Here is a 26544-nt window from a genome sequence, read left to right as displayed (position 1 = left end):
GCAGACTTCTGGGTTCAGACTGGAGCCTGGGCTCTAGGACCTTGTGACGTGGGAAGGTCCTAGAGCTAGCCTGGAAACCTACACTGCAGTTAAACAGCCTCACAACCCAAGCCCTCCAAGTCTGAGTCAGCTGAGGGTGTCCAACTGTAGTGTAGATATACCCACAGAGGCCTAGGACAGAATTGCTTAGGTGTACACATCACCTGATAAGACTAGATACCTACACTGGATCTTGTTCAGAACATGCAAAGTGTATTCCATTAAATGGAGACCTCACTTGATACCAAAAGCCTTACCCAGTCAGAAAAAATCTCTGAGGTCAAAGGAAAATGTTCAGTCACTATGCATGGAGCAGGTGATGGACTAGCCATGGAAGGGACCAGAAGATATGTTACTACATGGATTTCTCATTCCTCTTGAACGTGGAAAGATTAAGTTATGACTGTGATATCTAATGCAATATTGGCCACAGAGGAGTTGCAAAGCCACTTTGCTGAACAGGTGAGTGTTCCTTCTGTCAAAGCTAGGACCAACATTCAGGCTGTATGCTGGAAAGCAGGATTTGGATCTTAGATCTCAATCTTCCTCCACCTATAACCCCTTAACATCCCTTTTTCCTTCTGAGACCCCAAAATCAAACTAAAGCAAATTGGTGTGCGATAATAAATAAGAACTTAATTTTAAATTCATTGTGCCATACTGAGCCAAAGCAGATCTTTACCTTCAGAAAACAAAACTGACAAACAGCACACTTTTATTTATATATATATATATATATATATATATATATATATATATATATAAACTAAGCATATGGACATACAAGAAATGCCACAAACATCAGAGTAACAGTATCTAGGCAAAATTGGAAAGATTAGGCATGATCACTGTTAAATCCTCAATTTCAGAGGATGAAAGCCTATCATAATATTAAAAATTGGAGGGAGGAAAGTGGTTCAATCCCTCTAAAACACACACAATGTATTTCATAAATATAAAGGGAATTAGACATTTTTAAATTTAGTAACTATTTAGTCTTGGCATCAAAGTATTTCACTTGAAGAGGAAAAAAGTTGATACAAGCTACTTACACAGTGCATGTTAATGAGCAAAGAGAAGATCATCTGAATCTTTCCTCTGAATTGTCTGACCATTTGATATGATAGGATGCTGCTGGAAGTTTGATCAGAAGGTAAGTGTAATTAAACTAGATTTCCAGAAGAGTTCAGATTACACACCCAAGCAGGGGCTTTGGTATGGAGTCCACAAATACTTCAAAATATTTGTAGACTCACTTGCCTCTCCATTGCACTCATATCCTATCACACTATGAAGTAGAATTATACAAGCCTCATTTTTCTGTTTAACCTGCTTCCCTCTTTATGTTGCTGTTTTATTCTTTGTTTATTCTAATAGCAAAAGCTGTCTGTAGTGCCTATGTTTTCATAAAGCACGGCCTAAGGCAATCGTGCATCTGAATGCCAACTTTTGCGTGCAAATCAGGTTTTTATATGCACAATAGATGTATATAAATACCCACCCAATAGCATGTGCAAACACCTGATTGCCTGCTCAAATGTGCACAAAACCTTGTAAAATTTTACATGGAGGCAACAAAAACATCTGTGTAAACTGAATAGATGGGAGGTGGAGGAATTGGACAATAAATCAAGATTAATATGGTGCTAGGTATCCACTTTGTAGCTTCAACCCAGAATATCACAGCTATCAGTGAGATGCCCCAGAGGGAGAGGGCCACAGACAGAGCCTTGTGGCTCTCTGTAATGGAAATAGAAGATATTCTGAAGAAAGCTTCACATCTACCAGGAGCAACAGAAGAAACTCAATTCAAACTGGAGGATGAAACTGGACAAACCCACTTTTTCCCCCAGAGGCAAGTAATTCTAACAGAATAGCAAAATATCAAGAAAGACCTGCTCGGTAGGTCAAGTTTGATGAGACGCTAGGGGGATGAGATGAGGCAAGGACAGTAAATTACCAAAAGGGCAGTCCCACTGTTGTGAGATTTGCAAATGAGTTAACTAGGTGTTAGAATGAAGAAAGAAGAGACTGCCTTTTCTCAGAGCCTGGCTGAGAAAGGAGGTTAGAAACAAGATGGTCATTAGCAAGTGGGGAGGCGCTAGTCAGGATTTTTGAGTGAGACAGGAAGAGGTATCTTGTTGGAAGTGTGACATGCAAGGTTAGAAAGGCATGGGAGGCTGGAAGGAGTGATTCCAGTGAACTGGATGCCAAGCTGAAATCTCTAATTGAGAGAGAGAATGGAGGTACCTGGGCTTGAACCAGAAACTGCCCTTTTTTTCATAAAGAAAATGTAGCAAATTTTCTAGTGCTCACTAGGGAAAGGGATAAGGAAATATGTTTGTAGGAGGGTATTGATTAAGGAGTTGCTGTGACCTCCTAGCAGCCTTAGGCTATGGCTACACTTGCACTTCAAAGCGCTAAGTGTAGTCAAAGCGCCAGCGCTGGGAGAGAGCTCTCCCAGCGCTGTCCGTACTCCACCTCCCTGTGGGGAATAACGTACAGCGCTGGGAGCCGCGCTCCCAGTGCTGGGGCTTTGACCACACTGGGGCTTTGCAGCGCCGCAATTTGCAGCGCTGGAGAGGGTGTGTTTTCACACCCTGCTGCAGCGCTGCAAATTTGCAAGTGTAGCCATGGCCTCAGGCCCTGTCTACACTGGCAAGTTTCTGCACAGTAAAGCAGCTTTCTGTGTTGTAACTCCCGAGGTGTACACACTGCCAAGCCACTTAGGGCTTGGCTACACTTGAAAGTTGCAGCGCTGGGAGTTACAGCGCTGGTCATCCAGCTGTGTAGGAATAGCGCTGGTGTGTGGCCACACTCACAGCTACCAGCGCTGGTGTGTGGCCACATTTGCAGCATTTGCAGCGCTGTTGGGAGTGATGCATTATGGGCAGCTATCCCAGCGTTCAAGTGGCAGCAACGTGCTTTTCAAAAGAGGGGGGTGGGGCAGGGCGTAGTGTGACAGGGAGCGGGCAAGAGAGAGTGAGTGGATTTTTGGAGCCAACACTGTGTGTTACCTTCCTGCCTTGAAAAATCAGAACATGTTCCCGATCCCTTACCCTTAACTCTTAACTGCAAACAGCCTGCAGCCAACAGACTCCCTCTCTCCCCTCTGCCCCGTTTCTGTCAAGCAAACACTCACTCCCTGCATGCCTCATTATCTCATTTGATTGTTCACAGTCAGGTACAGATTGATCACAGCAAACAGGAGCTGTGTTTGTAGATAAGCAGCTCTGGGATCAACGGAGCTCCGAGTTCACAACAAAACAAAGAGAGGCAGCATAACAAAACAAAGAGTAATTTATAAAAGCATTCTGGGATATCTGCTAATACCCTGGAGGCCAATAACAGCGCTGGTGTGTGTCCACACTTGACGAGCAGCACTGGATCACCAGCGCTGCAATCGCTACACTCCAAACAGACCAGGTGTTCAGCCAGCGCTGCAGCCAGGGAGTTGCAGCGCTGGATGTGCCTTGCAGGTGTGGACGGTTACTAATTGCAGCGCTGGAAAGCCTCCACCAGCGCTGCAACTTTCAAGTGTAGCCAAGCCCTTAGTGTGCAGAAACTACGCAGCTGCAGCCAGCACTGTAAAAAACAAAAACAAAAAAACCCCAACACCCCAAGAGGCATACAGCTTTCTGCGCCAGGGGTTCAGTACCACGGTGCCAGTGCAGACACTGTGGTTGATTACAGCACTGCAATTGGCCTCCAGGAAGTGTCCCACAATGCCTGTTCTTGCCTCTCTGGTCATTGGTTTGAATTCTACTGCCCATGCCCTCCGCTGACCAACCGTCATCCCCACCCCATAAATTCCTTTGGAATTTTGAAAGTCCCCTTCCTGTTTGCTCAGTGATGCGTGCAGTGGTCTCAGCACATCTTTCCAGGTAACCATGCCTACTCCATGCACCAGGCAATCCCCCACTTGGAGCAATGCTGAGCTGCTGGACCTCATCAGCATTTGGGGAGAGGAGGCCATCCAGTCCCAGCTGCGCTCCAGCCGTAGGAATTATGATACCTACGGACAGCTTTCACGATACATGACAGAAAGGGTCCATGACCGGGACACACTGCAGTGCAGGGTTAAAGTGAAGGAGCAGTGGAACACCTACCACAAGGTGCGGGAGGCAAACCGCCGGTCCGGTGCTGCGCCCACAAGCAGCCAGTTCTACAAAGAGCTGGACGTGATACTCTGTGGCAACCCCACCTCCACTGCGAAGGCCACTGTGGATACTTTGTTGGTTCGCGTGCCAGTCGAGAGTGGACCGAGCCAGGAGGAGGAAATCTTAGACGAGGATGTGGAGGGGGACCCAGAGGCAGAGGATGACTCGGAGGTCAGAGATGCATGCAGCCAGGAGCTCTTTTCTACCCCGGAGGAGGCTAGCCAGTCACAGCTGTCAGAGCTTGGCGAAGCGCAAACAGGAGAGGAGGCCCTAGTAAGTGGATTTGATTTTGGGAATCACTGAGGCAAGTTGTTGGGGGCAAAAGGGTTGCAGAAAGCAGGCTTGTGTCTGTATGATGCACGTACCACCACATGCTGGCGGAACAGGGTGTTGATTGACTCTCTCACTTCACGGGAATCTGCCTCAGATCTCCAGGAAACTCTCATGGAGATATTGGGCAATCCACTGCTGCAGGTTCTTTGGCAGAACTGCTTTGTTTCTTGCTCCGTTAACAGTAACTTTCCCGTGCTACTGTGCCATCACGGGGGGGCCGTGCGGCACACAGGCGAGCCGCATAATGGCCAGGGTGGAAGCTGCAGTCTTGGAGAAGACCCTCCCTTGATTCCCTGCTCACCCTCAGCAGTGAGATATCTTCTATAATGATCACATCCTGTGGAAAGTGTAGGGACAGGAATGATTATCAGGCCGCCCCCTACAGTGTTGGCTCTCCCCAAGAGCCACGTGCCCAGTGTACAGCAGGGTCCAGGAAGAGTGATTTCCCCTGCCCCTGCGGCTACTCACCATTTTGGGGGTCTTGTGGCTCATGTGTGCTTGCCTGGGGTCAGCCAGTTAGTGACAGGTGTGAGAGTACTGGCTGTATTTTAAATCACTGAATCAGTGTTGTCTGTGTTGCAAACAATACTGCTTCTGTAAAATGTTGCATTTAAACTTCAGAGATGAGCTTGGGAGCCCAGCCTCCCTCTTTGTTATCGGCAGCAGAAAGGCTGCGCTGAATTACAAAGTGCCCACAAAGAACTAAGGAGGACTTTCTGCGTGACGTTATGATGCACTCCGCGGCCGAAAAACAAGAATTGAAGGAGTGGCGGGACAACAGAAGAGACCCAAAGGAGAACGCAGGGCGCCAGAATGAAGCCACGGAGTGGCTCTTAAACATTATGGAGCGCCAAGCAGACACATTGCAGACGATTCTAGCACTGCAAACCGAGCAGCTCCATGCCACCCTCCCCTACAGTTGCTGTCGCAAAACTCTTTCCCATGCACCCCACACCCACCACCACCACACTCTTATCAAGCTCCTGGCTCCAGTCTGTACCTGCAACATTCCACTCCTCCCCGTCACAGTCCAGCACTGTTGACTCCCAGTACCCACTGCACTCAACACCCATCCCTCTGCAATTTAGCCCTGCTGAAGTACAGCACCCGTTGCATTGTACTCCAAAGGAGAAGGTTGGATATGATCCCTGGACATACACAAATCTTTAGCTGTCCTGGGACCCCAACTCCTCCTGGGACCATCCCTTCCCCCACCCCCTCACTGCTGATGGGGTTTTTTTGTTTGGACTCTCTCCTCCGGGTGTTATTTTTTAATAAAAGAAGTGTGTTGGTTTGAAAGCAATCTTTATTCTATTAACTGAAAGCAAACAGAGCCCTGCAAAGCAACAGACAATTATCTTAAACCTTCATATTGCATCATCTGCACCAATCACCTCCTAGCATTACAAGCACTGCACTCCCGAGCATAGCAACAAATATGACTGGTTTTCAGCTTCAAATTACTGCCTCAAGGCATCCCTGATCCTTTTGGCCCCATGCTGCAGCCCTCTAATAGCCCTGATCTCTGGCTGTTCAAACTCACCTTCCAGGCGCTGAGCCTCAGTAGTCCAACCCTGAGTGAAGCTTTCACCCTTCCCTTCACAAATATTATGGAGCATACAGCACAATTGTCATGGGCCAGCGCCAGCAGGTCTTTAAACGGCTAAAAGCACACTCCACAGTCATTCTACACTTGCTCAGCCTGTTGAACCGCTCCTTGCTGTTGTCAAGGTGCCACATGTGTGGCTTCATAAGCCACAGAATTAAGGGGTAGGCAGGGTCTCCCAGGATCACAATGGGCATTTCGACTTCTCCTATGGTGATATTCTGGTCCGGGAAGAAAGTCCCTGCTTGCAGCTTCCTGAACAGGCCAGTGTTTCAAAAGATGCGTGTGTCATGCACCTTTCCGGATCAGTCTGCATTAACGTCCGTGAAACACCCACAGTGATCTACAAGTGCCTGGAAAACAATTGAGAAATACCTCTTCTGATAAATGTACTCAGTGACTAGGTGGTCTGGTGCCAGAATTGGAATATGCGTGCCATCTATCGCCCCTCCGCAGTTAGGAAAGCCCATTTGTGCAAAGCCATCCACAATGTTACGCACGTTGCCCAGAGTTACAGTCTTTCGAAGCAGGATGCGATCAATGACCCTGCACACTTCCGTCAACATGAATCCAATGGTCAACTTTCTCACTCCAAATTGGTTAGTGACTGATCGGTAGCAGTCTGGAGTAGCCAGCTTCCACAGTGCCATCGCCACGTGCTTCTCCAGCGGCAGGGCAGCTCTCATTCTCATGTCCTTGCACCAGAGGGCTGGGGCAAGCTCATCACAGTCCCATGAATGTGGCTTTTCTCATCCGAAAGTTCTGCAGCCATTGCTAGTCATCCAAGACGTGCATGACGATGCAATCCCACCACTCAGTGCTTGTTTCCCCGAGCCCAAAAGCGGTGTTCCACTGTGTTCAGCACCTCCGTGAATGCCACAAGCAATCTCGTGTCGTAGCTACTGTGTGTGGCGAGCTCAATGTCGCACTTCTCTTGCCTTTGTAGTTTAAGGAAAACTCTACTACCACTCATGAGGTGTTGGTCAGAGCGAGCAGCATATATTAGTCAACACTTCGGGATCTGTTCCTGCAGACCAAAGAGGCAGAGCCCGCAGTACACAAACTGTTGAAAGATGGCGCCAAATCAGGATGCAAGCACAAAGATTGCTGGGATGCAAAGCAATACATCACGGGGCCAGGGGATCGGACCCAGGATGCCATGCAACCACCTCCGTCTTCTCACAAGTCTTAGCAGTAGAAGAGGAAGAGATGCTCTGTAGGATTGCTGCCCAGAGTGCACCGCTCCAATACCGCTGCAAGTGTGAACACACTGTTGCGCAGGCAGCTGATAGTGTGAACACTCAACAGCAGTTTCCCTTCAGTGCTCTCTGAGGGGTGTAACTCCCAGCGCTATAACTCTGCCAGTGTAGACATACTCTTAGTGATGACTGACAAACTAGGTCTCTGTAGTCCAGAGAGATTCAGGCTTTTCACATATTCCAATGATCAAAATCAATTTGAACTCTGATCACCACAAATTGAAAGCTAGTGTATTAACTATACCCACTAACAAGATCTTTCCAGTTTGAATTAGAAACTCAGATATGATTAAACAAACACTTAACTTTTACCATACGTGCATTCAATTTCATCCACACCACAGAATCATTAGAAGAAAATAGAAGTGCCATAATCACCACGTCTTTTTGAGAGTTGCTCAGTTCTGACATCAGACTGTTAATCTTTATGTTGTATTGTTGATCTTGTTCAGACAAATGACTTAGTAAAGTTTTTTTCTCTACCAGCAGCTTATTCACCTCCTGACACATTGTTGCAGAATCTTTTGGTTGATCCACAGGTGCAGATTTCTGCATTGCAGACAAAACAGGTCCTGCCTGAGCTGTGAATTAAAAACAGAACAGAGCAGATTAGGCAAGGGTCTCAAACAATGTCTGTAGTTGGTGATAATGGTACAAAATCTAATCAATGATTTCTATTGACTTCAATGGAGTTAATCTGAAATTACGCTACAGTAAGTTATTGCAGAATTTGTCTCAGTAAGTGTAACTGGACTGAAGAAAATTGCTTTCCTATAAACTTGATAGCACATCCTACTGCTACATTTCTGTAATGAAAAGATAATATCAAACTGTATTATGTCATAAATCATGCAAGTACTCAAAATCCAGCCAATGCAAATTACACGTTTAATGGCGAATTTGTAGGATTTTCAGTTACTCCCATTGCCAACCAGCAGCAGTGTCTCATTCAAGTGTGTGCAAGAGCTGCACTTCGGAGAAAGTGATAGCCACACCAGGACAGGCTTGAAGACAGACATAAGACTTGAAGGCAGGGCACTGCCGCAGGAATGTATTGAGGGTTTCAAGAAAACTGTACCCAGCACAGGCAGCAGCTCCATTCCTTGTGGTATATGATAGAGAGAGTTCACAAACAAAATAGCCTGCAGCACCTACTCCCTTCAGTTTACTCCACTGTGACATATCAGGCTACAATCCAGACAATGGATAGCTGTGTCATCCCTGACCTCTAACCTAGGGTGCCCTTTGCAATGCTCTGCTGTTGTAGCCTCCAGCCAGCAGGTCACTCCCAGCTATGTCTGTCTGTGTGCTGCAGCCAATCTACCAGCCTTGGTTATACTGCAGGTGACCCCAACGCACACCCAGTCTTAGATTTTTCCCCCAGAAATATATGTCCTGTACTACCCAGCCCTCTCCTGACACTCCAAGTTTATATAAAGTCTGTTATTGCTTTAATAGAAATAATATGCACATAACTTGCCACCCCAAATGAAGTTTCCCAGACACTTCCATTTAAACACACTGGATTAGATCAAACAATAAAACAAGTTTAACTATAAAGAGACTTTAAGTGAGTACAAGTAATGGGGCACAAAAGTCAGAAAAGGTTGCAAGAAAATAAAGGTAACACACTGCTGGTGTCTAACTTAATCTATATCAGGTTCAAGCAAAGTTTCTCACCATATGCTTTCAGCAGTCTTACTGACTTAATTTCTTAGGTCAGGATCCCTTCTCTAGTCCAGCAAATGCTTCCCTTGTCACTTCTGGTGTCATGAATACAATAGTGGGAGGGTGGGGGTTGAAAGAGATCCTCTTAGGGTGTGTGTCCCTCCTTTTTATAGTCTCCCTCTTGAAAAACACTTCCAGCTGAGATTCAGGAGACAGAGTCTACAGAGAAGGATGTTCCCTGCTGCTTTTCCTAGCCTGTTTAAGCACCCTTTGTTACCCTTCCTGATTGATGACTCTGTTTACTGCTTAAATGCAAATTAAGTAGAGCATACATTCCTTCGTTTGAGAGAGAGAGAGCTGTTTGTCAATCTCAGTATGGAACATGTGTTAATAACATACAGTGAAATCTTGTAACTTCACATGCAATGTTGCCACACACATTTTATGAGGAGAATAATGGCCAGCAAATTATGAGTTTTCAAATGATGCCCCACAAGGCATACATTGTACATAAGATTATTACAATAATGTGTAGGGTGTGGACATGGATACATTCTGTCACATGCCCAAAATGATTTTTTTTAGAAATAGCACCATGCTCAGTAGCCCTACCTGTTGTTTAATTATGCATCCTCATAACTTTCATCTGCACCCATTAGGATCTAAGTGACTTCTAACCCACATGGAAATTCTGATATTTGACAGAACACAGAAGTTTTGATCTGTAAATATCTGAGTTGCATCACTCCTTTCCTATTTAATATTGTTCATTCTACTTATAGAAGAATGGCCATATTGGGTCAGACTAATGGTCCATCTAGCCCAGTATACAGCCTTCCGACAGTGGCCAATGCCAGATGATTCAGACCTTCACAACATCCCCTGAAACAAGTTCCACAGATTGACTGTGTTGTGTGAAGCAGTACTTCCATTTGTTTATAAACATGCCTCCTATTAATTTTACTGAGTGACATGCCCCCTCCCCCAGTTATTGTGTTTATGTGATACTTCCTTATGCACAGTCTCCACACTAGTCATGATTTTATAGACCATCTGCAAAGGTGAAGTTAAATAACTTAGGCACCTTAGCAATGCAGATAGTAGTAGATCCATTATGGCAGTACTGTACCTAAGGTGGGGGTAAAATTAAAAAGTAAATTAATTCATACATTTTATAGGTGATTGTAGCAAAAGTGGAGGGGGGGGGGGGAAGAGACAGAAAAACCTAAAGAGAAACTAGTTGGGCTGGCAGCCACATGCACCCCAGAAATAGCCACAAAAAAGTATACGTGTTTGAATCCACTTTTCTAAAAGCTACTTACTTTGTTCAAAATTGTACATAAAATTTTAAGAGAAAATCTACATCACGAATACCTGGAATTTGGTCTAGGAGTCCAATCTTGGCAAATCTAAATTCTGCAAAGGGGTTGGGAGGATTGAGCCATAAAGACAATGCTGTCCCTTATGGGTAATACAAATGCTAAAGGCTCAATTGTGGCTCCAGAATAAGGGGCCAGTGCAACAGCCCAGGAAAGAGTGTAATTCGCTGAAGGAGTTTCACTAATTCACTGGGCCAGGTTTATATCCAGCTCATCCTATATTCCCTGACATGCCAGCACAGCTATGCTAGCCTGGATGTGGCAGGGTGAGGAAGACAAAAAGGGAAGGGAAGCCAAGCCTTCACCCTACTCTTCCCCCTCCCATCCATTTGCACAAAGCAGGGGCCATAGTGGTTCTGAATAGCATGGTTCCCTTTCTGTGCTGTTCCCCATTATGTGAGTATCTGATCCAGAAAAACAAAGAGGCACCTTGTGCCCTCTTACACCAGTGTGCTGCTGGGTTGCAATGTAGCCCTAAATTAAGTTCAAAGCTAGTTGGTCTAGCAGTGGTGCAACATCTTACTTCTGTTTGGCCTGAGACCACCGTTCTAACACTGTATTTTTATTCACTTCTGGTTTTCACGTCCAATGAATAGTAAAATAAAAGCCACCTTATGCACTGATGTGGAATTGCTTATGTCAGTCTTCTGTCCATAATGTGTTGAATGGATTATTATTATTATCAGATTAGGTGCTGGAAATCTGATTACTGATTATCATGCCATAGACAGAGGCTAAAATCTATCATTTAAATTACATTAGTCAAGATGGAATTATATCGCAAACTCACAAAACCTGAAAACACACTAATCTCTTAATACACGAAGCTCCTGTTTCCAAGCAAGCCTCAATAAATAATGATTTTTCTATACATCACTTATATACATCTTAGGTTGTTCACTAATCTCTGTTAAAATATCTTTTTCTTACTTACAAAGAAATTTCTCATTGCAGTGGAGTGATTTATAACCATTCCAATATTTGTCCACTAAGTCCAGAAGATGTTCCATAGGTGTTGCTTCATACAGATGTTTATTAGCTGACTGAGTTGCTACTTGATGTGTTTCAAACACCTGAATTTAAAAAAAAAAAAATTCCTTTCATGCTCTAGAACTGCAAATGTTTTCAATTTGGTCCATATAACCTTTTAAGTGCAGAAATGTGACATGCAACAAAGAGAGGAATTTAAAGGGACAGAGTCAGGTAGTTTTGGTCCAAAATTTGTGTTGGTTATGAATAAATAAATAAATAAATAAACACTTAGAAAATAACACTAATATTATAGTGCTGGCCTTATAGTACCTGCTAATTTTAAAGATGCAGTTTCCTTCATAGCTCCCAGTTTTCTCACACTTATTTCTGAAAACTTTTGGTCTGAAAATACCTATGCTTGGTTTCTGCCTGAAGGTGAACTGTCTAGGAAAAATTCTGATCACAATTTTGTCAACATTTTTGATTTATGGGAGGGTAAAATATCATTACATGCAGGGATGGTAGTACTGCCTATTAAGGTTGTCTGACACTTTCCACTATAAAACACTGTTTTTAGTTGCTTATAACTTTGCCAAACTTTAACCATTTCCATTGAAATTTTATATGTTGGGTGTTTTTGCCTGTTTTTTTTTGGGGGGGGGGGAGGAGGAGGAGGAATTGCAGCCAAAATAGTTAGGCAATTTCCAAAAACCCAGCTTGAAAAAAAATACATTTTGCCCATGTTAACAACTTCTGATGATCTGTTCTCTGAACAACTCTGGCATCCCCATGCTTTGCAATGGTGACTTGAAATTTGACAGGGACGTGGCCTTTGAGTCAGGAATGCATTGTTTGCCCCCTTGTGTAAATTTGCCCAAATCTAACCAATTTATAAGCCTTTTTGGGAGTGGGGGTGAGGGTGGGAGACAAGTCTGCACATGCTCAGTAGAGGCTTCCTAGACTTTTGTTACCATAATCTCAAAAAATGTCATCTTCACTGAGCATGCTTGAGCCTCTCACAGTTCCTAGTGCTGACCGGACTGCCATGCACCATCCCTATCACTTGATTAGTCACTTGCTTAACACTGCACAGGAACTCTGAGGCATAGGCAGGGATAGAATCCAATACCAAGGGCAGAATTCAACTGCCTTAACCACAAGACCATCCTTTGCCTTCCTGCAATCCCCTGCCTCATTCACTACACACCCTCCAACTTCTGCAACAAATGAGGCAGGAGTGCTACAGACAACAGCCTCCTTCACTACACGATCCTGATTCATCCCCAGAGCAAGCTCCCTTGCAGTGAATGAGGCAAGGGATCTGCAGGGGAAAAAACAGCATTTAATCACATAATTAAAGACTGTATTATTTATAACCTATACATGGAAGGGGCCAGGCAACATTTTCTAAGTTTTTGAGTATTTGAATTTGCAAGCTTAATGTTTTTAATGTAGTTTTTCCTTGTGCAATATATACACATAGAGGGAGAAAATGTGTTTTCTCCAGGACAACTACTGTAATTAAACATTTTTTAATAGGGTTACAGCAAAAACAAATGGAATTTGAAACACCATACACATACAGTACTGCTTGGTTTGGGAAGTGCGAAAGCAAAAAGTTATAAGCGATGGAAAGCTTTTTTTGAGCTTTCAGATCAGCATCTACTAAATTTCAGCAGAGCTTAGTGAAGCTCCATCTCCATCTGACACTAAGTCCCTCTCAACTTAGACAAGGGTCCAGTGCCCAGTTACCTCAGTCTGCTCTAGGACAATTTTCAGGAGGGAGATAGTAGCTTTTACTAAACATACACAGAAAAATCTTCACTCCGACAACCATAACATCAGACAGAGCTGATACATATAAAAATGAATTCTGCAAGAACAGGGTCTTTTTGCAATGTTTACTGACTATTGCAATATTCAGTACATTGTAATTTTTCATTTTTAAAAAGTATGTATCTGTTTGTGAAGTTGCAGCCACTACAGAATAAAACTTTCTCCAGCCAAAGAATAGCAGGAGCAAAGATAGGAATTCATCTCCCTGAGATGTGAACTACAAAGCCAAATTGTGAATAAGCATGGGGTATTTGCTTTCTTTTTTTTTTTTTTTTTTAAAAGACTCTTGCCAACTCCCACAACTTTATCACAATTTCTATTTACTGCAATTTCTATTTACTATAAGGAACAAAACAATCCTGCATTTTTAGGGAGCTGGAGAGGATGATCTAACAATTTTTCTATATATTAGCTAACTTGAAGCTGCTTCAGAAATTCCACAGAATTCTGCACTGCTATGCCACACAAGTCAGGAGGCCTTGCTGCAAAGGTTAGGTCCAGTATACAACAAAGCACACAGGGCCTTGCCATATACCGTCAGTATATCATCTTGACAATCCTCAGTCTTTTTACTGCATCAGTGAGACTAATAGTCACTCCTAAACCATGTTCCTCGGTATTAGCATTCTGCAGTGTCAGATCAGATAATGAGCAAGCTAAACTACTATTTTATAATAATGGCTGTGGATGTTATGGGCACTCATTCATGGCAAGATAAAGACAGTGCACTGACGACAACAAATTGGTATTGGTTGAGGAAAAACTAAACACTATTGTTTTGTCTTTAGTAATTGTCCATTTTAATAGTTCAATCTAATAATAAATCATGAAACTAAAACATTTTCTTTAAAGAAATCACCAACTCTTCTGTTCTAGTGTTTACCTCTCTGACATCTGTAGTTTTGCTATTTGGCCTTTGCTCTTCAGGTCCAGGTCCCTGAATGGAAGGAGGATGGTTTCTGCCACTCTCTTGCATTGTTTCTTGTTTAGACACATTCACACTAACATTAGGTTGGCCATTATTTTTCTGTAAAGCTGCAGAGTAAGTCTGGTTCTGAATTGGTTGGCTTCCTCCATTATGTGATGTTCTATTGCAAAGTAATCTAGATGCTGATAATGTATTAAAAATCTTCTGAGCCTGTGTATGCATCTTTGGAGAGGAGAGGACTGGAGAAGAAATTTCTTGAGAGTCTCCAAAAGAAAAAAAAATAGAGAGTCACTTAACCAGGATGACCTTGTTCTTTTAAATTAGCATCAAAAGTCAAAATTAACAAAATATTAATATTCCATTTTTAAACAAGGTTTTTTTTTCCTGAACACCGGTAAAAAAATTATAAAGTTAATTGGTCCAGAGAACAGGTTTATTACTAGGATAGGCCAGGAAATTTTAACTTTTTTCAGCTTTGAAATAAGCATGTTTTCATTGAGTGACATCTCAGTATATATGATATAAATTATTTCAAAATGAATAACAGATTTACCTCCAGTCTACTAGTCATTCGATATTATGTACAGTGCCACTCTGTCTTAGAATTATATGTTATTGAAAACAAAAGGCAAGCATTATGTAGAGATTTTATTGTAACTATTACAGTAAAATGTTTGTTTAAAAAACTAGAGGCAGGTTAAGACTGAAGCCCAAATTTAAATTTACTGAATTAAAAAAAACAAAAAAAACCCACCTCTGTCCTAAGCGCAAGCATGATAAGCTACATGGAAGATTTAATATCAAAATTAAATTTATAAGGGAAACTGACCAAAATTTTTTTTAACTACAGAGTCACTACTTGGGCTTAGTACAAATGTCATTTCATGACAGTATCATTTAGAGCTTTTAAAGTACTGATGTTCATGCTAACCTAATATGCTATGGAATCAATGAAGACTGAGTAAGTTAAACCAACTAATATTTGGCACCAGTGCTCTGTAAGTGAGAGCTGATTATGATGTGGGCAACAACAGTCCTTTGTGCTTAAAATGAAAGACTTTTGTTCAACTTATGTATTTCATTACTACAGTCTAGAATATAGGTACATACTTCAGGAAATGAATGGAGAGTTCATTAATTAAACAATCCTTGTCAAATGGCAAACATTATATAGCAATATTAGAAAAGTCCACTAGGTGGGGCCATTGACATGGACCAGATATTAAACCTGAGACCTTCCAAGAAGATTTCAACCAAAATTCCTTCTGGAGACTGTGGTTGCTGCAGTCCTCTTAGAGCCGATTTAAGACTATGTCTTCAATGCACAAGAAAAAAAAAAGTGTGTGTGTGTGAGGGGGGTTTATTTACTTTTTCTCTTGAGATGGCTGTCCATATAGTGGAGACAACACACTGGTACTTTTCTACTAGAGCCGGGTGAAATTTTTCAGTCCAATACCTTATTTGCCAAAAAAAATGCATTTTTAGGGCAATTCAATCTATTTACAAATTTGGGTTGATTTCAGCAAATAGCTTCAGCCAAATAAATGAGAAAAATTCAAAAGAAAATTGTTCATTGCAATGTTTCTTAAATGAAACATTTCAACTTTTCAAAATAAAGTTTTGTTTTGATATTTAGCTAGACTAGTTTAAATAAATTTTAAAACTAACAAAATATTTCACTTTGTTTGACCTCAAACAAACATTGTTTTCATTTCAGTCACTAAACTGAAAAATCAGTTATTAGCTTTGCTCTACTTTTCACTTCGCAGCCCCCACAGGCTTGACCTCTACTAGCTACGCTGTGGTAAAAGTTACTGATGCTTTGTCTCTACTATGATTTTTCACTGACTCTAACTCTGTTTTCTCTAGAAAAGAGGGGGAGAGGAAGAGTTAGTCAGAGGATCCCCCAAATAACTGAAATAAGCTATTGGGCTAGATTCTGTGGTGTATGTCTCAGGAAGCTCAGCACAGATGGCACCTCTCCAGGCATCTTTGGGTCTACCAGATTGTACCCATTACAGCCCCTACTGTAAGCCAGAGTGTTTCCAAGGGGTTTGCTAATTTATGGCAACCTCTCCAGCTATTCTGGGTTGAAGAGCAACCCCTAGTCATGTTGCTCCAAATGCTACGGCCAATCTCCCTTCTGCCATGCCCCTATGCCGGGCGCTGTAAGGTTGGGAGGGGCAGCATGGAGCCATGTACGTTGGTCCCATGCTGGTCCTACACCAGGGAAAATTCTCTCTGGGGCTCTTGCAGTTCCATTAGGACTCCTATATGCCACCGGACATGAGGTGCAGGAGACACACTCGTCTTTCACCAACCTGTGAGTAAATAAAAATGTAGGCAAGTCACATCTTGACTAGAATTTCAAAAATTGTTTATAATCTGACTTTGCTGACTAACGAATACAGAATACACGGAAATTAATTGGATTTGTAGACAGTTTGGGGTTTGTTTGTCTTTTCATTTGAAGTTAACAGAGGTCTGACTAGAAAGATTAGAAATACACTCAGAAAACCACAAATGAGATAACAAAACTGCTGTAACCAGACACTTACATATAAACACACAGGGGACAATGAAAGTTTGCATTATAGAGATTATCTGAACAACTCAAGAAAAAGCACAAAACTTCTGCATTGGTTACCTGGATGGGGTGTGAAATTGGCATGGGTTGTAATTTTTTTATAAGATTCAGCCTCATCTTGAAATTTCAGATTAGGATCTCTCTTAGGAAGATCTTGACTCTTATTGTCTGAAAATGTAACTTTGGTGCTATTTTTCCTTTTCTCATTCCCTTGCTTAATGGTATTATGTACAACAGGCAGAGTTGGTGAACAATCAGGCAAACTTCTGAACTCTAGAAACAAATTATATTATGTTTTAAAAATTTATTTAATCTCCTTAAATTAGATGGTAGGAAGTAACATAATAAACATACATCTTGGAATTTGTAACGGAATACTCATTGGTGAGCCTCTATCAGAATAAACTTTTTTTTAAAGATGGTAAAGTAATGGGTTTTTATTTTTGCACTGAAATTAATCCAAGTTTTGAATCTTTATTCAGGAAACTGGGTGTGTATAGCTTTATAAATTTCTAATTTAACATTGCAATGAGTCTCCTGTAGGTCTCCACACAATAGCAATACACAGGATGCAGAATTATTTGCATAAGGTATGAACCTGAAATATTTTCAAATGCTATTGCAGGGCTAACCATGAGTAATTTTATCTTTGATAAAAGTATCTGACACAAACATGAAGTCAATGATTAAAAACTAAAATAGCATTGAGAGAATAATTTAATCATGTTGAAGCCGTCGGCTTTTCCTTTATTTGTCAGTAAAACTCCCATAGCAGTAAAATTAATGGTAAATAGCCCCATTAAATTGGAATATCCTATAATTGACAAATGAGATTAAAAACTACATAATCTTAACTCATTCGTTGTACTAAAGATTGTTTTGTACATAGACACAATATACAGCACAAGATTAACACACAAACAACTGTTACCTTCGTCAGTTTCCTGAACTTTCAACGCATTTCTGTTCTCTGAACTAACATCCTAGATTTAAAAATATCAATACATAATCAGTATGAAAACATAGCACTCAGGAAACTATGCTGCAAATCTGATAAAGTGCTTATGATCAAGACTTATGCCTTGAAAGCTTTATTCTGACTCTTAAAAATCAAATAATCAGCTGTTACAGAAAAAGCCAGAGAATCCAGGATTCTGTACAGGTAAATAAAGGAGGCATGTATTTTAAAATACACCTCTACCCTGATATAACGCGACCCAATATAACACGAATTCGGATATAATGCGGTAAAGCAGCGCTCCGGGGGGGCGGGGCTGCGCACTCCGGCGGATCAAAGCAAGTTCAATATAACGCGGATTCACCTATAACACGGTAAGATTTTTTGGCTCCCGAGGACAGCATTATATCGGGGTAGAGGTGTAATATTGTTTTTAAAGTGCAAAGATAGTTGCACTTTCGAGCACACATTGTAACTGGTTTGGAACGTTGAACAGTTTCTTAAAAAACATTTCTAAACTTTAGTTCATCTTTATGTAAAGTGTACCGCCACTTAGACCCCAATCCCAGAAACTCTTGTATGCAGGTGCTTAACTTTAAGCATCTGTGCAATTCAATTTATTTCAAAGGGATTACACACATGCTCAAAATTAAGCACCTGCATCAATCTTTGCAGTATTGGGGCCCTACAGTTTACAATTCAGTAGAAATTTTGGCAGGTAATATCTTCCCTGAATTAGCTGTATTTCCTATAAGGACATGGAAGTGAATGATAGATTAACAAGAAAACATTTCCAAAGAGCTTGTCTAGAGTTTTCCTTCTCTCACTAGTTTTTCCCCCTTTCAAAAGGGAGATAGAAAACAAATGTTGAAGCTAATACAGAACAATACTCAGCTTATTATTACTGGACCAGAACAGTGAAATATTTAGCAAGATGTTCATGGCATCTTGGGGTGCGAATCTGCCACACACTAAACCATCCAGGCAGACCCTGCTGATGGGTGTTAACAATTTGTTAGTGCACTTTGATCTAGTCCAGAGAACTACATCAAAGCACACTAACAAACTGTTAATACGTATCATCAGGGTCCACATGGACATTTGGTCCATGGCAGGCTAGGGCAGGGAAGATTCACGCCCCCGTTTACGGCAAACTAAATGTTCATCTAGACAAGCTCTTACCCTGAATTAGTGCAAAATTCTAGGGAATAATTTAAGAGTGATTTCTGAAACTCTGTTCTCACTTTAACTCATATCTTACCCTTTGGGGGAAAAAAAAATTATTCTGGGCCAGACTCAGTCTTTATGTGCAAATACTATTTTTCTCCAGGACTCAGAAAGCACCCCCCTATTTAAAGCAGCAACTCCCTCACAAACAAACCTGAGTAAACAGATGGGCTTTGCAATGTGACCCAAAGATTAAGAATCTTAAGCTCTCTCTTTCCCAAAGAAGGGAGCAAGATCTATAATCGAGTCTCCTCTGAAAAACACCCTGCTATGAGACCCCTCATGTAAATTTGGGGCCAGTCAATTTAAGGAGACTTGATGGTCTCAGTCAGACAAAAGCATAAAGGAGAGAGGTGGCTGCTAAAGTAGTTGAGGCCCAAACCAATAATTAATTTCTGAGCAAAAAAAAAAAAAAAAAAAAAAAAAAAAAATCAGTATCTTGAACTGTATCCAGATTAAATTAGCAACCAATGAAGTCTCGGGAGCATAAATTTAAATGGTCCTTTTCTAAAATACCACTGAGTCTGCCCACATTCTGCATTAGCCTCTCTTTGCATGCAATACTACTAAGCAGTGGAAGTGCCAAAACCAGAATAGCCTTGGTTTAAAAGGGAAGGGGCTGCTGACAGGGCCTGCTCCATGAAGGAAACCTAGGCTTTGGAGCTCACTCTCCTCCTGACCCAAATTAGTCCAAAGCTGTTTACCTTCAAGACACTGAAAACACCTCTCTTTGCTCAAGATTTTGGAGAAGGATCTCTTTAGTTTTCCTTTTTAATTTTGGCTAAATGGGTAATGTTAGGTTACTTGTCTTGATTAATATTTTTCCATTACCCGTCAAAGGCACCTACACACAAGAGACACTTTTGTGAACGTAAACTGAAATCTATTCAGGCAAAAGTGGTCATTATATATGGCTCTGAGCATTAAAATTTAAATTCCTTGGATTCTGGCACGTACCAGGTCAGTGCCAAATGGGGACTAAAACCAACCTGCACATTAGTAATTGCATGTATTGATGGATACTGTGATTCTACGACTGATTTTAATCAGCATCCACCCATTTCTGCCAAAGAGATTTTGCCTGTCAGGCACCTCACATTCTTTTGGAACTATATTAATAAAAACAAACCAACCACACAATAAAAACAGAGCTCCATTTTGAACTTGTTTTCTACTAACCAACTCACAGAACACTAAGGGTATGTCTACACTGCAATAAAAGATGCATGGCTGACCTGGGTCAGCTGATTTTTTTGTTTTGGCTCGTAGGGCTCTAAGACTCCACAAAGGGGGAGGGGCCCAGAATCTGGACTCCCGCTCGAGCCCTAATGTCTGCATTGCAATTTTATAGCCCTGCAGTTCAGAATGGAGTCAGCTGACTGGGCCAGTTGCAGGTGTACTGGAGGTCTTATCACAGTGCAGATGTATGCAAAAGGGAGTCCTAAAATTTCCCACTGTTGCTACCACTGTTGCAGCTCTATTGATGGTAGCACTGGTATGAGGGTTAGTATAGTCTAACTGCCAGCATTTTAATCATTGTATTACCTAACCCTACTCAGAGCAGGACTCATTGTGATTAAAATAGTGGTAGCCACAAGAGTCTTGATCCAATAGTGGTAGCCATCCCATTTTTAAACCAATACCATCAATTGAATTAAGCTGAATATACCACACAAAGACTAGATTCAAACATTTAAGATCACTTCATTTACAGCCAGAGAAAGGGCATTCCTACAAGTCTGCACTTGTGTGTCTAATGTTTCTCCTAAAATCTCTACAGTAGCTTACAGGCTTAAATAGTTAAAGACAACACAATACAAGTTTGTTTGTCTGGGTTTTTTTTTTTTTTTTTACCATAGGCATATTTGCTTGTTGCTTCCGCATTTGTAGGCTGATGGGTCTGGTTTCGGATTTCCTATTCATAGTAATGCCAACATTATCTTCAATATTGCGAATACCTTGGGAAATAAGAGACTTAATTAAAGTTTAGTAGTTTTATAAAACAGGCTAAGTTTAATAGGGTTGCAACAGAATAGATGTATGTGTGAAGGGAGTGTAGTTATATAGAGTCACAGGGCCTCCCTGGATCCCGGAGGATTGATCCACTAGTTTGAGGAGTCAATCTTCCTGCTACTTTTACAGGGGTCCAATCCAGCCCCACCCCATTCCCAAATGGGAAAGGAAGTCCCTCAACACACTTTTCTTTCCAATATGTGGAAATAGCTCAAGAGGGAGGTGACATGGCCCAGAATTCTTAGGGCTCCAATATAAGTTTCTGGATATAGTACTTGCATGGAGGGAAAGTACGACTATTCCACCTCTACCGAGCTCTTTTGGACTTACGTTATGATTTTTATTTTATAGGAGTATTTTATTTCATGGTATTTTTCAAAGTTTCTACTAAGGGATGTGTCACAAGATAATGGAGGTTTTACTCAATTTCTCTTCCATATAGCACGTTTCATATAAAATATGATACATAATGAAGATTTTAAATGGAAAAGTAAGCAAAGAATATCAATGAACAATACAGTTCAATACATAAAAATCTTTAATTTTAGTCTTTTGTTTATTTTATGCAAGCAAAGTAAGTAGACTGCTTTAAAAATGCTAAAGTGATGCATTTGAAAATATTTAAAGACAGAGAAGATATGGCCTCTAAACTCTGAAGATCTCCTTTTTAAACTATTCACTAATTACCTACTTTTTAAAAAGGTATATCAACATACTTTGTAAGCTGTGAAATTCTACTTCAGGGTCCTTTTTAGCAGATCCTGTTATTCCAAGAGGTTTGCTCAAGTCCCATTCACACTTTGTAATTAAGTTTAGCACTGCTTCATCTTCTTCATCCATCACTGAACACTTCCTTGACATGGAGTTAATATATGCTATCCGTGGCTGGCCAGATCTGTTAAGGAAAATATGCTGTCACACTGTCACCTTATTTTAATGTTGTGGTTCCCTGTATTTAAAGATCCTTTTTGTGTTGATAAAAAACAACTTTAAACATTGATACTCAGTAAAATAAGTAGTGAATCAGCCCAGTTTTTTATTCTAGGTAAAACATTAGTTGTCTTACAAGATACTGAATAAAGCACTAGATTGACTTAGGAGATCTGGTTTTAATTCCTAGCTCTGCCACAAACTTCCTGTGTGATTTTTTTAGGCCATTCACTTAATCTGAGTCCCAGTTTCCCATCTATGAAATGGGAATAATACAGTCTCTCTTCTACCTTTTGTCTGTGTTTGTCTGCAACTGACTCCAATCTATATTGTAATTATTGCGGGGAGGGGGAGAATGAATGATAATATGTTTAAAGGAATCTTCCAACACATTTTTAGAAGTAAAATTAAAATGCTATGATTTGTATACAACTGCCCAGCTAATTTAAGGTTGATGATAAACTTTTAAAACAAAATTTTAAATTTGCTGTAAGTTTAGAAATATTTAGAAAGAATTCAATTCTTAAGATTTAAAAAAGCAAAAACAGCACATGAAATTTACAGCATGACAAGATTAACACCTGCTAGTACAGGTAAAGTTTGTAACAGTGGTACCATGAACCAATTTCTTCAATTAAATAATATTTTTGGAGATATGTGCTCAATCACAACAGCTCCTGAAAAGTAAAGTAGTTACAGCTGAACTCATAGGATTTACACTGACGGGATAAGAGAGCCTGGAAGATTTTCCATGTTTCCACAGCTATACTTTTTGATTCTTGCACTAAGAATGTTTATAAGCTTGCCTAAGTGCAATATTTGTTTTTTAATTAAGTCCTAATTTCCTTTCCAACACTTCAAAACTACCGCTTCTGTTACTTTGTTCATACCTTTCAATTTCATTCACTTTTGCTGTTGGTGAAGAATCTTTTAATTCAAATGCATGATCTGTGGTGAAATGCAAAAGGGATGCTTTTCGTTCACTATCTCTCACTGGTCGATCATCTAGAAAAAAATCCACACAAAAAGGAATCACTGTCATTAATATTTTTCACTATAGCTTTTAACTCAGGAAATCAGAGCGATATCATGGCACTTTCAACCTGACTACATTTACAGAAGATAAACTTCTGATAATCAGTGAGGGCACAGGTTTCATCATGTCAGTTTTAAGGAAAACACATAACGTGCTCCTAATGGTGAAGAAAAGGCCAAAAGTTAAACAAAAAAAAATCTATTTCTGAAAGTTCCATTCATAGTGAAAACAACACGTGCATATGTCTAGGCTCGTGTTATAGAACATAATTGCTATTCCAGTGCCAAGTTTTGTAAACCCAACCCACTCTCTGGGGGCTTAAAGTTTTATGTCTGGGTTTTGTACGTTTTTTACCTTTTACACCAATCTCATAATTCATTTGTAGGAAAACAACCCCTTCACATTTAAATAGACTGTACCAGAGAGGAATTATTCTCCTCACCCTGATAGAAGGTGTTGGAAGCCCCGTTGGGAGCTGAAGGTCAGCCACTGCTGACTTAGTGGATCAGGTATAGCTTATTAAGGGAGAATGGCAGACAGGAAAGGAAGTCTGGAAACAGCACGTGGCGGTGGGTATAATAGGGCAGGGAAGGCTGAGCCTGCCCGGGCACAGCGGCGATGTCCGGACACCAGTTGTGGGTTTGGAGGGGGAAGTTTTTCTTATTATTATGCTCCATACAGGTTCTGGGGCAGCCAAGGAGGTGGTATCTGCTATTCAGCTTCCTGGTTCATCAGTAATCTCTCTGGAGTCCAGAGAGATTACTGATGATGCTGAGTAACATATACAGCCTCCTCAGCCACCCCAGTACCTTCATGGAGCATATCAAAAGCTAAGGTTCTTCTCACGGAAGAGAAGAGCTTTTCAGCAGGGCAGTTTAGGGTCTGGGAAGGCACAGTGCTATAGGAGGGCTCCGGCTGGCATGGGGCTTCTCTGACCATGCGGGGGGATCAGGGCTCCAGCTGGCCCAGGGCTGCTCTGGCTGGGAGGGGGGCGGGGGGGTGAGAAGACTTGGGGCTCCTCCAGGCGGGGGTTGTGGCTCCGGCCGCAAGGGGTGGCCCTTAGGGCTCTGGCTGCAGGGGCCTTGGGTGGAAGGGGCAGAGCTGGGGGCTAGCTTCCCCAACGGGGGGCTCCACCCACCGCCCATGGGTTCATGTAACGTGAATTTGGAATTACAATAGAACACCTTGGAAATGGAGGTTGTTCATAACTCTGAACAAAACGTTAGTTCTCTCAAAAGCTTACAACTGAACATTGACATAATACAGCTTTGAAACTTTACTACGCAGAAGATAAATGCTGCTTTCTTTCTTTTTTTTTTAATACTTTGTGTTTAACACAGTACTATACTATACTGTATTTGTGAGGTTTTTGTTTTGTTTTTGTCTTTGCTGCTGCCTGACTGCATACTTCCGGTTCCAAATGAAGTGTGTGATTGACTACTCAGTTCGCAATTCTGAAGTTCTACTGTACCTTTTCGTTAATGAAACCAGAGGCCATGAGCCATAACCTTTTAGCTGAAATCCTGACTCCACTGAAGTCAACAGCAAAACTTCTATTGATTTCGAGTGGGCCAAGATTTCTCCCTTTGACTCCACAATGAAAATGGAGCTTTATATTTGGGGCTGACTGGCAACTCCACTCACATAGACATAAGTGAATTCTGTTCTAAGGCTAGCAGGAGGGGAAGATGGCCTCAATGACCATTATACAAAGAAAATTAGGACAATTAACTACTCAAAGTGACAAAAGTTAAAGGGAGGTTTGTATTTGGCATGTATTTTTTTTTTAAGTTAACATCTTGCTCTGGTAATATAGCTGCATGTACCCAACATTCCCTTTTAAAGGATCCTGATACTTAAATCTTTTAACTTACAAAGCCACAAACTACACTATTGACAGCAAAAGATATGCAAAGCTACAGACACTCCTGAAAATGGGTCACTGTTCTGAACAATTCTATGGGAAGAGGAAAAGACAAGTTCTCAGAGTGATATTTTAAATAGTTAGTTTTTCAGTTTTGGTATAACTGTTGGATTGGTTCACAGAAGCTAACAGAATCCTACAGGGAGCAGGATATGGTTTTCTTCCCTACGTATCCACTTGTAATAGGTTAGTTGTGGGCACAAGTCTTGATAAGCATTATCAAAAAGTTTGAAATACAAATAAATGCAAGGAGGAAATAGTAAGCTTTCTTATCAAAACATTTACGTATACAGTTAATTTGCGCAGCAGCTGTGTGCATATTTGTGAGTCTAATTAATCAAATCATATGTTCATAGAAATGACTGATACAAAAGTATAACAGAAAAGAGCACCTATTCATATTACAAAATGTTTACTGTGAACCTTTATTCAAAACATCTTTATTCAGAAAAAAGTATTTTGCATTTTCAAAACACATAGTCAACCTTGGTAATGTTTTTTTCGTATTAAAAATAGGGTGGGATTTTCAAAAGCTCTCAGTGTTGGCCTTATTCTTCTACCGCTGAAGACAACGGAAGCAAAAGTTAGACCAGTGGTGAGCATATTAGAAAAATCACCCCCATAAAGACTCTATAAAAAACTCTGCACTAAAAGAACATCTGCAATGGGATATTGGAATGATCTAAAATTATTTAACAAAGTACTGAATACCCCAAATAACCATGTTATGAAGGTTTTTGCACATCAGCTTTGAACTTTATTATTTATTTAAGTTCTTGCAACTGCCAGCCCTGCTGCTGATAAATGACATTGGCTCTGTCTCAGACCCTAGCATGCACTAGCCATTATACAAAGTAAAACTATTTCCCCATGCTTATTTTTCCCCCCTACAGTTCCGCACATCTCCTTGTCAATTGCTGGAAATGGGCCATTTTCATTATCACTACAAATAGTTTTTTTCCTCTCCTACTGATAATAGCTCACCTTAACGGATCACTCTCCTTATAGTGTATATAGTAACACCCATTGTTTCATGTTCTCTGTGTGTATATTTCTATATATCTCTTCCTACTGTATTTTCCACTACATGCATCTGATGAAGTGGGCTGTAGCCCACGAAAGCTTATGCTCAAATAAATTTGTTAGTCTCTAAGGTGCCACAAGTACTCCTGTTCTTTTTGCGGATACAGACTAACACGGCTGCTACTCTGTAAGCTGGTAATGTCACCTCAGCCACAGAATGCTGTTGGAGCTATGTGCTAAATCTGTCACTTCATGTTATTGGTACAGCACATGGCTCCTACTGATTCCTGAACCAACACACAATTTAAAATAAATAAATAAATAAAAATCCTGCTCTAAAGAGCTTACAGTTTAATTTAAGACAAGTTGCATTCACAAAGAAGCACAAGCATGATGGTAATAAAAAACATGCTTTAATGTAGGTTAGCTATGTGCACAGGTAGATGGTCTCCAGTCAATCGATCTAGATATCTTAGGTACATATATGGCCCCCATTATCACAGTATTTGAGCGTCTCAGTGTCTTTAATGTGTTTATCCTCACAACATCCGGTGAGGCAGAGAAGTACTATTCTCTCTTTATTGCCTAGCTACAGAACTGAGGCATAGAGACTAAGGCTTGGATTCACAAATGTATTTAGATTCCTTACATCCACTGATTTCACAG

General features: G+C 41.0%; 1 protein-coding gene across 5 annotated transcripts in view; it reads right to left on the bottom strand.

Annotated features, from left to right (window-relative positions):
* The window catches only part of CEP72 (centrosomal protein 72), a 62977-nt gene that overhangs the window by 27139 nt on the left and 9294 nt on the right, over positions 1-26544 (bottom strand). For all 5 annotated transcript variants that reach the window (XR_005594866.1, XM_039526823.1, XM_039526824.1 and 2 more), the window contains exons 4-11: positions 22786-22900; positions 21682-21860; positions 20807-20910; positions 17699-17750; positions 16828-17040; positions 14136-14443; positions 11379-11517; positions 7776-7978 (exon numbers count right to left, since the gene is read on the bottom strand). Coding sequence is in view for 4 of the 5 variants with exons in the window: in XM_039526823.1 (XP_039382757.1) it covers positions 7776-7978; positions 11379-11517; positions 14136-14443; positions 16828-17040; positions 17699-17750; positions 20807-20910; positions 21682-21860; positions 22786-22900 (1313 nt within the window). In the remaining variant the exon portion in view is untranslated. The remainder of the gene's footprint in view (positions 1-7775; positions 7979-11378; positions 11518-14135; positions 14444-16827; positions 17041-17698; positions 17751-20806; positions 20911-21681; positions 21861-22785; positions 22901-26544) is intronic.

This window comes from Mauremys reevesii, linkage group 2, assembly GCF_016161935.1.
Source record: "Mauremys reevesii isolate NIE-2019 linkage group 2, ASM1616193v1, whole genome shotgun sequence".
NCBI classification, from domain to species: domain Eukaryota; kingdom Metazoa; phylum Chordata; order Testudines; family Geoemydidae; genus Mauremys; species Mauremys reevesii.
This window is presented reverse-complemented; position numbering and strand designations above follow the sequence as displayed.